This window comes from Schistocerca piceifrons, chromosome 4, assembly GCF_021461385.2.
Source record: "Schistocerca piceifrons isolate TAMUIC-IGC-003096 chromosome 4, iqSchPice1.1, whole genome shotgun sequence".
Classification (NCBI taxonomy): domain Eukaryota; kingdom Metazoa; phylum Arthropoda; class Insecta; order Orthoptera; family Acrididae; genus Schistocerca; species Schistocerca piceifrons.
Genome location: NC_060141.1, coordinates 475,442,838 through 475,456,989, shown reverse-complemented (window position 1 = coordinate 475,456,989; position 14,152 = coordinate 475,442,838). Strand labels below are relative to the sequence as shown.

The 14,152-nt window shown below is 45.3% G+C and overlaps 1 protein-coding gene across 4 annotated transcripts in view; it reads right to left on the bottom strand.

The window, feature by feature from the left end:
- Positions 1 to 463: 463 nt before the first annotated feature.
- Positions 464 to 14,152, bottom strand: part of LOC124795148 (uncharacterized transporter slc-17.2-like) — a 489,975-nt gene continuing 476,286 nt past the window's right edge. For all 4 annotated transcript variants that reach the window (XM_047259028.1, XM_047259030.1, XM_047259031.1 and 1 more), the window contains 2 exons: positions 12,856 to 13,100; positions 464 to 1,254 (listed from right to left, as the gene is read on the bottom strand). In XM_047259028.1, the coding sequence (XP_047114984.1) occupies positions 1,015 to 1,254; positions 12,856 to 13,100 (485 nt within the window). In that variant the 3' untranslated portion in view covers positions 464 to 1,014. The remainder of the gene's footprint in view (positions 1,255 to 12,855; positions 13,101 to 14,152) is intronic.

Here is a 14,152-nt window from a genome sequence, read left to right as displayed (position 1 = left end):
ATACGGACGCCGTCAGTCACGCCGCCACGTTTCCCAGAGCGGCCACCGCGGTACGAGGTCGCCGCCACGAACGATTACGCCGATGCGATTTATATGCAAGCAACCTGTGGCGGGTGTACTTAAGTTCAAACGCCGACGCACAGAGCCATATTTTGTGTGTTTGCCATTTCAAAAGATTTATAGACATACATTGCGTCAGGGCTCGCCGCCTACGACATAGTCATTATGTTGAAGACTGAATTCTAAACCTTTGTATCTGTATGAATTTCAACGCTCAGATTTACTGTTAGCAACTGACGCTGCATCTACAACCAACAAAGTTATGAAATACTTTTACTGTTTGATATCAGACGTAGAATAAATTAATATCTAAATTCTCTGCCCACGAACCGCTTCTGTTTCTCGCTCCTGTATCCACCAATGAACCTCAAAGCGTGTGAAGGAAGTTGCAGCAAACACAATGTAAATGACGGAGGAAAGAATAGCAAACCTTTATTATGCTACAAAATAATAGTTATAAGAAATATTTGCAGAGTTCATTGATGCCACAATGTGCATGTTTTATCGTGAATATTAGGTCAGCACTACAAGCTGTACTGCTGCACCCTGCTGATCCTTTTGAGCACTGTAACGTAAGGAAGATGAACTCAGGAAAGGCTATGTTTCCTGCAATAAAATCTTCTAGGTCAAAAGTTCACTTCTGTTTATTACTGCTCGTGTCGCACTTTTAAATGCAAACTTCAGTTTTAACGCGTAGCAATCACTTTATGAACATCATCACGAACAGTTCTGACACGTCACTCCACACACTCGACGAAGACAGTTCCTCTTTGTGGTAGGACAGAAACGCTCTCTAGTTTAGAGTTCCAGGAATACCACAAATCACAGTGTGTCCCATTTTATCAATTGTCGTACATTTTTTTCATATTTTAATGTATGTATTCAACATCGTGGGCGGAATACTATCTGACGTAACACGACGGACGGTGCCGGGGGTAGAGGTGGAGAATCCGCTCACAGCAGCTTGGTGGTGGTGGGCTGCTGGGGGATGCCGTTGCTGTTGACGTCAGTGCGGGGGTGGGGCGCCTTCTCCGGAAGCTGCAGAGGCTCCATCTCGATGTCGGGCGGGCTCTTGGCGTCGCCCGGCGCCCACGGCTGCTGCTCTGAGCTGCCCAGCACCAGGTACACAGCTGCGCCCACCACGTAGAACGCCGCCGTCACGTACAGCACCACAGTCCACTCCTCGCGCGTACCCTGTGCGACACAACAAGTACCTTTCACACACATACAATTTTTGTCACAGAGCTCACCAGTATGACACATCATCAGGACTGAATGTGATCCTGATGACGTCTAACTTATTAAGTGTAAGCCCACATCCTTGTCCATATCCTGCTCTCTTTGTCTATCTCCTACTTGCACCTATGTCTGTACATCTTATCCTCCCCCCTCTTTCTGCTCAGCCATGACTGTCTGCACTTGTACTCCCAACAATTGATTCTAATACCATTCGCTCAGTATACCAGTCGCACAGGCAGCCTAGGTATCAGCCGCTACGAAAGCCTTTTTACCCCATCCCTATGAGAGCTAGGTGGTACTTATTCCCACTGTACTTCTTCGCAGTAGTGTGTTTACCAAATATGGTTGAACCATAAAAATGACTGTGTGGCGTGGACTGGGCGGTCTTTTAGGTTAGAGGGTTTCGGGGAAACACAAGAAGGTCAGGAGCCCATGAAACGCAGGAGGCGGCTACACGGGTAGCAGGGGCTGTGTGATGTGAACTGGGCGGTTTCTTAGTTTAGAGGGTCTCGGGAAAACACGAAGCCGGCCGCGGTGGTCTTGCGGTTCTAGGCGCTCTGTCCGGAACCGCGCGACTGCTACGCTCGCAGGTTCGAATCCTGCCTCGGGCATGGATGTGTGTGATGTCCTTAGGTTAGTAAGGTTTAAGTAGTTCTAAGTTCTAGGGGACTCATGACCACAGCTGTTAAGTCCCGTAGTGCTCAGAGCCATTTGAACCATTTTTTTTTTTTTTTTTGAAAACACGAAAATGGCTACAGTTTCAAAGGCTGCAGGTTGAACACAGGACGAACGTAGATACAGGAACCATTGGTATAACAGTTGTAAATTGCCGTAGCTGTGTTGGGAAAGTACCAGAGCTCCAAGTGTTAATAGAAAGCACTGATGCTCAAATCGTTATAGGCACTGAAAGCTGGCTAAAGCCGGATATAAGCTCAGCCGAAATTTTTGGGAAGAACCTAACGGGGCTCCGAAAGGATAGGCTAAACACGATTGGCGGTGGCGTGTTTGTTGCTGTCAGAAGTCATTGTTGGCAACCGGAATAAAATAATAATTCTATCCTTTTACCGACCTCCCAATTCAGACGATACAGTTGCTGAAAGGTTCAAAGAAAACTTGAGTTTCATTTAAAACACGTATCCGATTCATACGATAATAGTTGGTGGTGACTTTAATTTACCCTCGATATGTTGGCGAAAATACATCTTTAATTAGCCGGCCGGAGTGGCCGAGCGGTTAAAGGCACTACAGTTTGGAACCGCACGACCGCTACGGTCGCAGGTTCGAATCCTGCCTCGGGCATGGATGTGTGTGATGTCCTTAGGTTAGTTAGGTTTAAGTAGTTCTAAGTTCTAGGGGACTTGTGACCACAGCAGTTGAGTCCCATAGCGCTCAGAGCCATTTTTGAACATCTTTAATTCCGGAGGTAAAGCATAAAATATCATCCGAAATTGTGCTAAATGCATTCTCTGAAAATTATTTCGAGCAGTTAGTACTTGAGCCCACGCCAATAGTAAAAGGTTGTGAAAACACAAATTCAGGGATTCGTGAACATAGGGTTGTCGTAGCGAGATTGAATATTGTAATCCCCAAATCCTCGAAAAGAAAAGCAGATAAAAATTCACTTGACACCTTCCTGGGTGACAATCTCCAATCATTCCAAATTAATAAGTGTAGACCAGATGTGACTTAAATTCAAAGAAATAGTATCGCCAGCAGTTGAGAGATTTATACCAAATAAATTAACAAACGACGGAGCTGATCCTCCTTGGTTCACAAAACGGTTTAGAACACTGTTGCAGAAACAACGAAAAAAACATGCCAAATTTAAACAGACGAAAAATTCCCAAGATTGACGTCCTTTTACAGAAGCTCGAAATTTAGCGTGGACTTCAATGAGAGATGCCTATAACAGTTTCCACAACGAAACTTTGTCACAAAACCTGGCAGAAAATCCAAAGAGATTCTGGTCGTATGTGAAGTATTTTAATGGCAAGAAACAATCAACGCCTCCTCTGCGCGATAGCTATGGAGATACTATCGAAGACAGTGCTGCCAAAGCAGATTTACTAAACACAGTCTTCTGAAATGTTTTCACAAACGATGACGAAGTAAATATTCCACAATCAGAATCGAGAACAGCTGCCAATATGAGTAACGTAGTAGTAAATATCCTGGGAATAGTGAAGCAACTTAAACCACTTGACAAAAGCAAGTCTTTTGGTCCAGACTGCATACCAATTAGGTTCCTTTCGGAGTATTCTGATGCATTAGCTCCATACTTAACATTCATATACAACCGTACGCTCAACGGAAGACCCGTACCCAAAGACTGGAAAGTTGCACAGGTCACAATATTCAAGAAAGGTAGTAGGAGTAATCCACTAAATTACAGGCCCATGTCGTTAACGTCGATATGCAGCAGGATTTTCGAACATATATTCTGTTCGAACATTATGAATTACCTCGAAAATGGCTCTGAGCACTACGGGACTTAACTTCTGAGGTCATCAGTTCCCTAGAACGTAGAACTACTTAAACCTAACCAACCTAAGGACATCACACACATCCATGCCCGAGACAGGATTCGAACCTGCGACCGTAGCGGTCACACGGTTCCAAAGTGTAGCGCCTAGAACCGCATGGCCACTACGGCCGGCTTACCTCGAAGAAAACGGTCTATTGACACACTGTCAACATGGTTTTAGAAAACATCGTTCCTGTGAAACACAACTAGCTCTCTATTCACATGAAGTGTTGAGTGCTATTGACAAGGGATTTCAGATCGATTCCGTATTTCTGGATTTGCGGAAGGCTTTTGACACGGTACCACACAAGAGGCTCGTTGTGAAATTGCTTATTTATGGAATATCGTCTCAGTTATGTGACTGGATTTGTGATTTCCTGTCAGAGAGGTCATAGCTCGTAGTAACTGACGGAAAGTCATCGAGTAAAACAGAAGTGATTTCTGGCGTTCCCCAAGGTTGTGTTATAGGCCCTTTGCTGTTCCTTATCTATATTAACGATTTGGGAGACAATCTGAGCAGCCGTATTCGGTTGTTTGCAGAAGATGCTGTCGTTTATCGACTAACAAAGTCATCAGAAGATCAAAACCAACTGCAAAACGATTTAGAAGAAATATCGGAATGGTGCGAAAAGTGGCAGTTGACCCTAAATAACGGAAAGTGTGAGTTCATCCACATGACTGCTAAAAGGAGCTCGTTAAACTTCGGTTACAGGATGAATCAGTGTAGTCTACATGCCGTAAATTCAACTAAATACCAAGGTATTACAATTACGAACAACATAAATTGGAAGGAACACATAGAAAATGCTGTGGGGAAGGCTAACCAAAGACTGCGTTTTATTGGCATGACACTTAGAAAATATAACAGACCTACTAAAGGAGACTGCCTACACTACTCTTGTCCGTTCTCCTTTAGAATACCGCTGCGCGGTGTGGGATCCTTACCAGATCGGAATGACGGAGTACATCAAAAAAGTTCAAAGAAAGGCAGCACGTTTTGTATTATCGCGAAATATGGGAGAGAGCGTCACAGAAATAATACAGAATTTGGGCTGGAAATCATTAAAATAAAGGCGTTTTTCGTTGCGACGGAATCTTCTCACGAAATTCCAATCACCAACTTTCTTCTCCGAATGCGAAAATATTTTGTTGACACCGACCTACATAGGGAGGAACGATCACCACGATAAAATAAGGGAAATCAGAGCTCGTACGGAAAAAATATAGGTGTTCATTCTTTCCGCGCGCTATACGAGAGTGCTGCCATAGAGACTGAATAATAGAGAATTGTGAAGGTGGTTCGATGAACCCTCTGCCAGGCACTTAAATGTGATTTTCAGAGTATCCATGTAGAGGCAGAAGACCAAGAATTAAGTAAGGTTAGGAGGTTACCTGTACGTTTAAATGTGAACGTAGAAGAAGCATTGACGTAAATAAAAGAAAGGCTCAAAAGTTGAATGAAAAGTATCCGGACACCTGGCTGAAAATGACTTAAAAGGTCGTCGCGCTCTCCATCGGTAATGCTGGAATTCACTAAGGTGCTGGCCCACCCTTAGCCTTGATGACAGCTTCCACTCTCGCAGACATACGTTCAATCAGGTGCTGGAAGATTTCTTGGCGAATGGCAGCCCATTCTTCACGGAGTGTTGCACAGAGGAGAGGTATCGATGTCGGTCGGTGAGGCGTGGCACGAAGTCGAGGTTCCGAAACATAAGAGAGGTGTTCTATAGGATTCAGGTCAGGACTCTGTGCAAGCCAGTCCATTACACGGATGTTATTGTCGTGTAACCACTCCGACACAGGCCGTGCATAATGAACAGGTTCTCGATCGTGTTGAAAGATTCAATCGCCAACCTCGAATTGCTCTTCAACAGTGGAAAGCAAGAAGGTGCTTAAAACATCAATGTAGGCCTGTGCTGTGATAGAGCTACTTAAAACAACAAGGCATGCAAGCCCCCTCCATGATATGGAGTACCTGGCAGTTGGTGGCAGCACAATGCAACTAATATGAAAAAGTTATGTTTTGAGGGTGTTCGGATACTTTTGATCATATTCCATGAGTCATTGCTTCTTCTATGTTTACATTTAAAAGTACAGGTAACTTCCTAAACTTACTTAATTCCTGGTCTTCCATTCTTCTTTTTCCCCTCCTGGTTCTTTGACATACACTCCTGGAAATTGAAATAAGAACACCGTGAATTCATTGTCCCAGGAAGGGGAAACTTTATTGACACATTCCTGGGGTCAGATACATCACATGATCACACTGACAGAACCACAGGCACATAGACACAGGCAACAGAGCATGCACAATGTCGGCACTAGTACAGTGTATATCCACCTTTCGCAGCAATGCAGGCTGCTATTCTCCCATGGAGACGATCGTAGAGATGCTGGATGTAGTCCTGTGGAACGGCTTGCCATGCCATTTCCACCTGGCGCCTCAGTTGGACCAGCGTTCGTGCTGGACGTGCAGACCGCGTGAGACGACGCTTCATCCAGTCCCAAACATGCTCAATGGGGGACAGATCCAGAGATCTTACTGGCCAGGGTAGTTGACTTACACCTTCTAGAGCACGTTGGGTGGCACGGGATACATGCGGACGTGCATTGTCCTGTTGGAACAGCAAGTTCCCTTGCCGGTCTAGGAATGGTAGAACGATGGGTTCGATGACGGTTTGGATGTACCGTGCACTATTCAGTGTCCCCTCGACGATCACCAGTGGTGTACGGCCAGTGTAGGAGATCGCTCCCCACACCATGATGCCGGGTGTTGGCCCTGTGTGCCTCGGTCGTATGCAGTCCTGATTGTGGCGCTCACCTGCACGCTCACCTGCACGGCGCCAAACACGCATGCGACCATCATTGGCACCAAGGCAGAAGCGACTCTCATCGCTGAAGACGACACGTCTCCATTCGTCCCTCCATTCACGCCTGTCGCGACACCACTGGAGGCGGGCTGCACGATGTTGGGGCGTGAGCGGAAGACGGCCTAACGGTGTGCGGGACCGTAGCCCAGCTTCATGGAGACGGTTGCGAATGGTCCTCGCCGATACCCCAGGAGCAACAGTGTCCCTAATTTGCTGGGAAGTGGCGGTGCGGTCCCCTACGGCACTGCGTAGGATCCTACGGTCTTGGCGTGCATCCGTGCGTCGCTGCGGTCCGGTCCCAGGTCGGCGGGCACGTGCACCTTCCGCCGACCACTGGCGACAACATCGGTGTACTGTGGAGACCTCACGCCCCACGTGTTGAGCAATTCGGCGGTACGTCCACCCGGCCTCCCGCATGCCCACTATACGCCCTCGCTCAAAGTCCGTCAACTGCACATACGGTTCACGTCCACGCTGTCGCGGCATGCTACCAGTGTTAAAGACTGCGATGGAGCTCCGTATGCCACGGCAAACTGGCTGACACTGACGGCGGCGGTGCACAAATGCTGCGCAGCTAGCGCCATTCGACGGCCAACACCGCGGTTCCTGGTGTGTCCGCTGTGCTGTGCGTGTGATCATTGCTTGTACAGCCCTCTCGCAGTGTCCGGAGCAAGTATGGTGGGTCTGACACACCGGTGTCAATGTGTTCTTTTTTCCATTTCCAGGAGTGTATTTTTACATACTTCTCTTTTCCTATGACTTACATTTATTTTCCTAAAAATTTCGAATGTCTTGCACCAATTTATAATGTTGAACGATTTTTCTTGACTGATAAATTCGACGAATACGTCTTGATTTTTCTCAAGCCGTGCTTCCAATATGAAGTGCAAAAGAAAACCAACCATACCGAGTAAGACACTGGGAATAAAGGAGGACTGCAGCTCAAATCCACTTCTGGCCAATCAAATCCAGGGTTTCGATGAGCTTCTCAAATAGCTTAAGCAGAATGACACGGTAGTTCCTTTGGAAGGGCATGGCAAACCTGCATAATCTCTCTCATATTCCAGTTTTTGTTCCATCTTCTTCGGTCTCTAACGACCTTGTCATGGGGTTCCACATCATAATCGTACATAGAGCACCTGTAACCAGAAAACTTGTAGTTACTAACGCAGCTTTTACTTACTGGAGAAGTTCCCAAGATTGACACTAGCTTACGTCCAAAGCCAAGAATGCCGTCAATCTACAGAGGAAACTGCCTACATATCAGTTGTGTGTCGCACCTGTAATGTTGCTCAAATGTGTGGGACTCGTATCAGTACTAATCAAAACTAATAGGGAATACTGGACATGTGTAAGGGCGGCACGAACGATCTCAGTTAGATGTAGGAGTAGAAGTTATTTACAAACATGTAGGAGAAAACATATGCCATTATGAGAAAGTCACTTGCCCTTAAGGTACCTTTTTTTATCATCAAACTGGTTTTATGCGGCCCGCCACTAATTCCTCTCATGTGTCAACCTTTTAATCTCAGAGTAGCACTTGCAACCTACGTCCTGTTACTTACTGGATGTATTCCAGGCTCTGTCTTCCTGTACAGTTTTTACCCTCGACAGCTCCCTCTAGTGTCATGGAAGTTATTTCCTGATGTCTTAACACATATCCTATCATCCTGTCCCTTCTTCTTGTCAGTGTTTTCCATATATTCCTTTCCTCGTCGATTTGATTCTGCTCTCTTCCGATTTCATCACTGTCTGTCTTTCACTACCGTACAATGCAGTGCTCAAAACGCACATTTCTCAGAGTTTTCTTCCTGAGGCCAACACCGATCTTCGACAATAGTAGACATCCTTTGGCCAGAAATGCATTCTTTGACTGTGCTGGACAGAGTTTTAAGTTCTTGCTTCGTCCGTCGTATTAAAAATTTTCCTTCCGAGGTAGCAAAATTGCTTCACTTCGTCTGCGTCGTAATGGGCCCTAACCAAATACACAGGCTGTCCAGTGTCTCCTTCCACCACAAGATAGATACCGTCCCTAGTGCCACGAAAAGGCCAAGAAGAGGGCCCCAATCGTGGCGGGGATTCGTACATTTCAAACTAAACCTCTAAACAAACAACTCCGTTGTTGGGGCATCCATAGCAGTTGTATATTTTATAGCAAGAACTTCCCCAACAGCTGTAGCTTGAACCAATTTTATAAAGGCACTACCAGTTTCGGGATTTGTGCCACCGCTGTAAGTGCAATGTAATTTGCTTTTGCGTCTGGTTCTGTCCTCTAGACTCGCCGTACTCGTTGTTTTGATTCCTCCCCTCCCTCGTCACGGTGCCGTTCTTCGCTCCGCAGACTCCTGCGCCGTCCACTTTGCTTCACCACCTCTGTCTGTGTGTGCAATGCGGCCGGCGCTGCTGCAATTCACCTGGCTGGCTCTGTTGTGTGCTGATTTGCTGGTAAGCCTTCTGCATCTCGCCGCGATAGTATTTCGCTTTTGGGCCAGCGTTTCGCTTTTGCTCTTTGATTAGAGGAGCGTCCTTGTTACATGGCACACGTTTATTTTTCCGTCGCCCAACTTTGTATACATTGACTATGCGCTCTACGGACGTAATAGTTTTTGCTGCGAAGCTTGGGCCTTCGAAATTCTCCATGTTTTATATCATTGTTTAGTGTTTGTTACCAGTAGGTTTGAACATCACGTAAATGTTACGGAGATGCTTCGAGAATACAAATGGGACTCCCTGGAGGGAACGTGACCTTCCTTTAGAGAGGCACTATTGAGAAAATTTAGAAAACCGGCATATGACAGTGACTGCCAAACGATTCTATTGTCGTCAACATACATTGCGCGTAAGGACCATGAAGAAAAGATACGAGAAATTAGGGTTCACACGGAGGCATACAGACAATCGTTTTTCCCTCGATCTATTTCCGAGTGGGACAGGAAAGGAAATGTCCAGTAGTGGTACAGGATACCCTTCGCCACGTACCATACGGTGGATTGCGAAGTATCAAAAAAATGGCTCTGAGTACAATAGGACTTAACTTCTGAGGTCATCAGTCCCCTAGAACTTAGAACTACTTAAACCTAACTAACCTAAGGACATCACACACATCCATGCCCGAGGCAGGATTCGAACCTGCGATCGCAGCGGTCGCGCGGTTCCAGACTGTAGCGCCTAGGACCGCTCGGTGCGAAGTATCGATGTAGATGTGAACACACTTTTGTTTTTATCTATTCTCATAATTACTCGGTTGTGGCTATGGTTTTGTTCTCATATATAAGTGTTCGATCACTACCACTGTTTATGTCTCGGTGTTTGGATATGAAAATGTTTTTCTTCGGCCAGCTTTTTATTCTTTAACTATCCGCTCTACAGGAATTATAACTTTAACGAAGGATGTTGGTCCTTCTACATTCTTCGCCATGATATTTACCATTTTTGATTGTTTGTAAGAACTCTTCTTTTTACCTATTCTCATAATTAAGTGCTTATGGCTCTGGTATTACTTTGGTGTATGGGGGTTCAGTCATTGTGAGTTATTTATTTCTTGTTGTTTGTATAAGCATTTGATGATGTGGCTGGAAGCCACGAAAGCAGAAGCGCCTTAATATAGCTGTCTGCAGATTTCATGCCATAAAAAATACACTTATTCTTGTGAACACTCGTGAAAGCTAGTCCGTGAGTCCGTAGTGTAATCTACGAAGCCGACAGCTTGCAATCCCGCTAAGCGACGTAATTCGACATATCGACATCTACATCTACATATATATTCCACAAGCCGAGGAGTGAAACATGGCGAAGAGTTATTGTCTTTCCTATTCCACTTGGAAATAGCCATTTCTTTTCCTATTATACTGGCAAACAGAGTGAGGGAAAACGGCTGTCTATACATCTCTGTACGAGCCATAACTTCTCTTATACCGAGCGAGGTGGCGCAGTGGTTAGCACACTGGACTCGCATTCGGGAGGACGACGGTTCAATCCCGCATCCGGCCATCCTGATTTAGGTTTTCCGTGATTTTCCTAAAATCGCTCCAGGCAAATGGCGGGATGGTTCCTCTGAAAGGGCACGGCCGACTTCCTTCCCCGTCCTTCCCTAATCCGATGAGACTGATGACGTCGCTGTTTGGTCTCTTCCCCCAAACCAACCAACCAACCAACTTCTCTTGTCTTCGTGGTCCCTACGTGAAATTGCATTGGTGACAGTAGAAACGCTCTTGACTCGGCTTACTTTCCATTACCGGTCATTTTCGTAGATGCAGATGTATTGATGAGCAGTGGAGAAAGGCTGCAGCCATGTCGAACACTTAATATTCTGTTATGCTCTCATTATCCCCATTTATTTACATTGTTATATTGTTACAGACCTTTCCGAACTACGTGTATAAGATGTATTAGTACAACTGTCTAGCTTTTCTTCTTAATATCTCCTACAATAATGGTTTATTTACTTTATCGAAGCCCTTCAAATACAGGGTGTATTAAAAAGAACCATCTGGTTTAAAATAATCATAACTATTATGTTATTTTAGATATGTGCATGAACGACCTACTGTTGGAAAGAGCAAATTCTAGAGTTACATGGGTCCCGCTAGGTAGCAAGAGTGTGCGTCCATTTCAGTTCTAGTAAAAATAGCGTCGGCACAACATAAAATGGTTTTTGTGCTACGTTTTGCACAGTTTCGGTCAGTAATAACTGTTCACCGTCACTTTCGGACTAGGTATTGTGTGGATCCTCCTACAGCACAGAGCATTAGATAATGCGTACGACAAGTTCCGAGAAACAGATAGCTTGTGTAAAGGCAAATCAAAAAATGGTTCAAATGGCTCTGAGCTCTATAGGACTTAACATCTATGGTCATCAGTCCCCTAGAACTTAGAACTACTTAAACCTAACTAACCTAAGGACAGCACACAACACCCAGTCATCACGAGGCAGAGAAAATCCCCGACCCCGCCGGGAATCGAACCCGGGAACCCGGGCGCGGGAAGCGAGAACGCTACCGCACGACCACGAGCTGCGGACGTAAAGGCAAATCGCCGGGCCCTTCCCGAGTGTCTGACACAGACGTCGAACGCCTCCTCCATAGTTTCACAAGCAGCCCGCAGAGATCCGTTCGCCGTGCAGCTCGACATCTCAACATGCCCCCGATATCCGTCTGGCGTGTGTTGCGTCGATGTTTACACATGAAAGCATACAAAAATCAGCTACTGCAAGTTAATCGTGGAGGCGACAAACAACAACGTGTCGGGTTCTGCAGTTTTATTACACTCTTAGTGTTTAGAGATGAGGCAACCTTCCATTTAAATGGAAAGGTGAACCGTCATAATGTGAGAATATGGGGTACGGAAAAACCACATGAAGTTGTACAACATGAGAGGGACTCTACAAAATTTAATTTTTTTTGTGCAGTTTCATGGGGAAAGGTGTACGGTCTATTTTTGTTTGCCGAGAACACTGTTACAGGCAGCGCATGTGCTGCAGAACTTTCTTTTTTCCAGTTTTGGAGACTCATTCGAACGACTTAATTTATCATAAGTGAACAATGGATTAGTCGCACTGCACCAAATGATTCAGCCTTATATTAGTGGCCACCAAGGTCACCAGACCTGCATGTGTTTGATTAAATGTCACGGGGGTTTATAAAAAACTCTGTTTGTGCGCCAGCATTACCAACAAGAATGAACTGAGATATCGCTTAACAGCAGCTGTGGAAGCTGTAACTCAAGACATACTCACTGCAGTATGGGATCAATTTGAATACCGCATTGGCATATGCCGTGCATCTCAATGAGGACATATTGAATACCTATGAAAAGGTATATAAAAAAAAGCTTTTTGAGTTTCTCGTTCATCAAAAAGCAAAATTCATCGTATAAGTTTATTAGTTCCAGAAATATAGACTCGGCAAATCGGATGATTCTTTTTGATACGCCCTGTAATTTGTGAAAAGGATCTGTCTTTCTTTATTGCATCCCTTGTGTTTCTGTGTAATGATGCATTACAATTTAAATTAGTGTAATTAAAAATGAAATGTAACCATGGAGAAAGAGCCAAGTTACTTGACAGGATAGGATAGGAATGTATTACGCGTTTCCGGTATCTAGGGGGTGATGTGGCTGGTAACTGGGACGGAGAGTTCTGGACTGCGGCAGCCGTGTACTCACGTTGGTGGTGAGATATCCGACCATAGTGGGCGCGAGCACGCCGGGCAGGTTGCCGAGCGCGTTGGCGGCGCCGGTGAGGGTGCCGGCAAGCCGGGGCGCCAGGTCGAGGAAGGAGAGCACGTAGCCGCCGGTGAAGGCGAGGTCGGTGACCGCCTGGCCCGCCGTCAGCACCAGCACCGCCCAGAACTGCTGCTGGCACGACAGCGACGCCACCCCCAACAGGCTCGCCGCCGCACCCAGCGTGCCTGCCACACAGGTACAGCCCCGCCTCTAGCTCAAGGTACAGTTCTCAAACCCACACATATGGCGTAAAGAAAAAGAAAAGTTAATCACTGAGTGCTCAAAATTTCCTCGATGAAGCTCCCTTGTTATATTGATACCGTACCGATACCCTTATCTGCTGGACCCAAGATCACAGGTGGCACTGGAAAGGAGTGAACTTTTGGCACTGAAATCTGGGATCGCAGGGCAGAACGGATCAGGTTATGGTTGTGGAAAGTGGCCAAGACCAGTTACTGTTAGTTGCACAAAACACGCAAACTTTATTTTCCTAAAAACACTTAATCACACATGCCCTTAAAAGGATTCAGAAACAATACGGCTGAAAGCCCGAACACAAGTTATTAAAAATTGCTTTAAGGAATACTCGCGGCTGAAGGCCTTACTTCAAAAAAAATAATTTTTACGTAAATACTCGGCTGAAGGCCACACACTAGACATAGAAGAACTGAGGCTTAAGGCCTGGATAACAAGAATTTCCAATAGAGAAGAAAATTTAAAAGGTTTCAAACAAGTGAATTTTCAGTTTTAATTGAAGATGGCTGAAGGCCTTATCTTAAAAACATTTGACATAAAAGCTCAGCTGAGGGCCACATACTAAAAACAGAACAACTCAGGCCTTAACGCCTCGATAACAAAGATTTGCAATAGAGCAAAATTCCCCTTTTTCCCTTGTTAAAGAAATTAGTTAAAACAAAATTCTTCAAAGTTTTAACTTAAAACGGGTTAAGGCCTTATTTTAAAATTAAAACAAACTTAATTAATAGGTGACTGAAGGCCTCACACAGTACTTGAGACAAAATCACAATCTAAAACCAACAGAACTGTAGTGTTGGCAGAAGCGCCAACACTGTGTTGCTAGAGGAGGCCGAAATGCACGCGTTTAATTACACGCTGACTGGCGTGAGGTCTGGAACAGGACAATATCTTGAGAATTGCAAATAAAGTACGTAGATGATGTAATACTTAACTTTAATCCACAATCGTAGAACATCTCTCTTGATGATACATGCTTCAC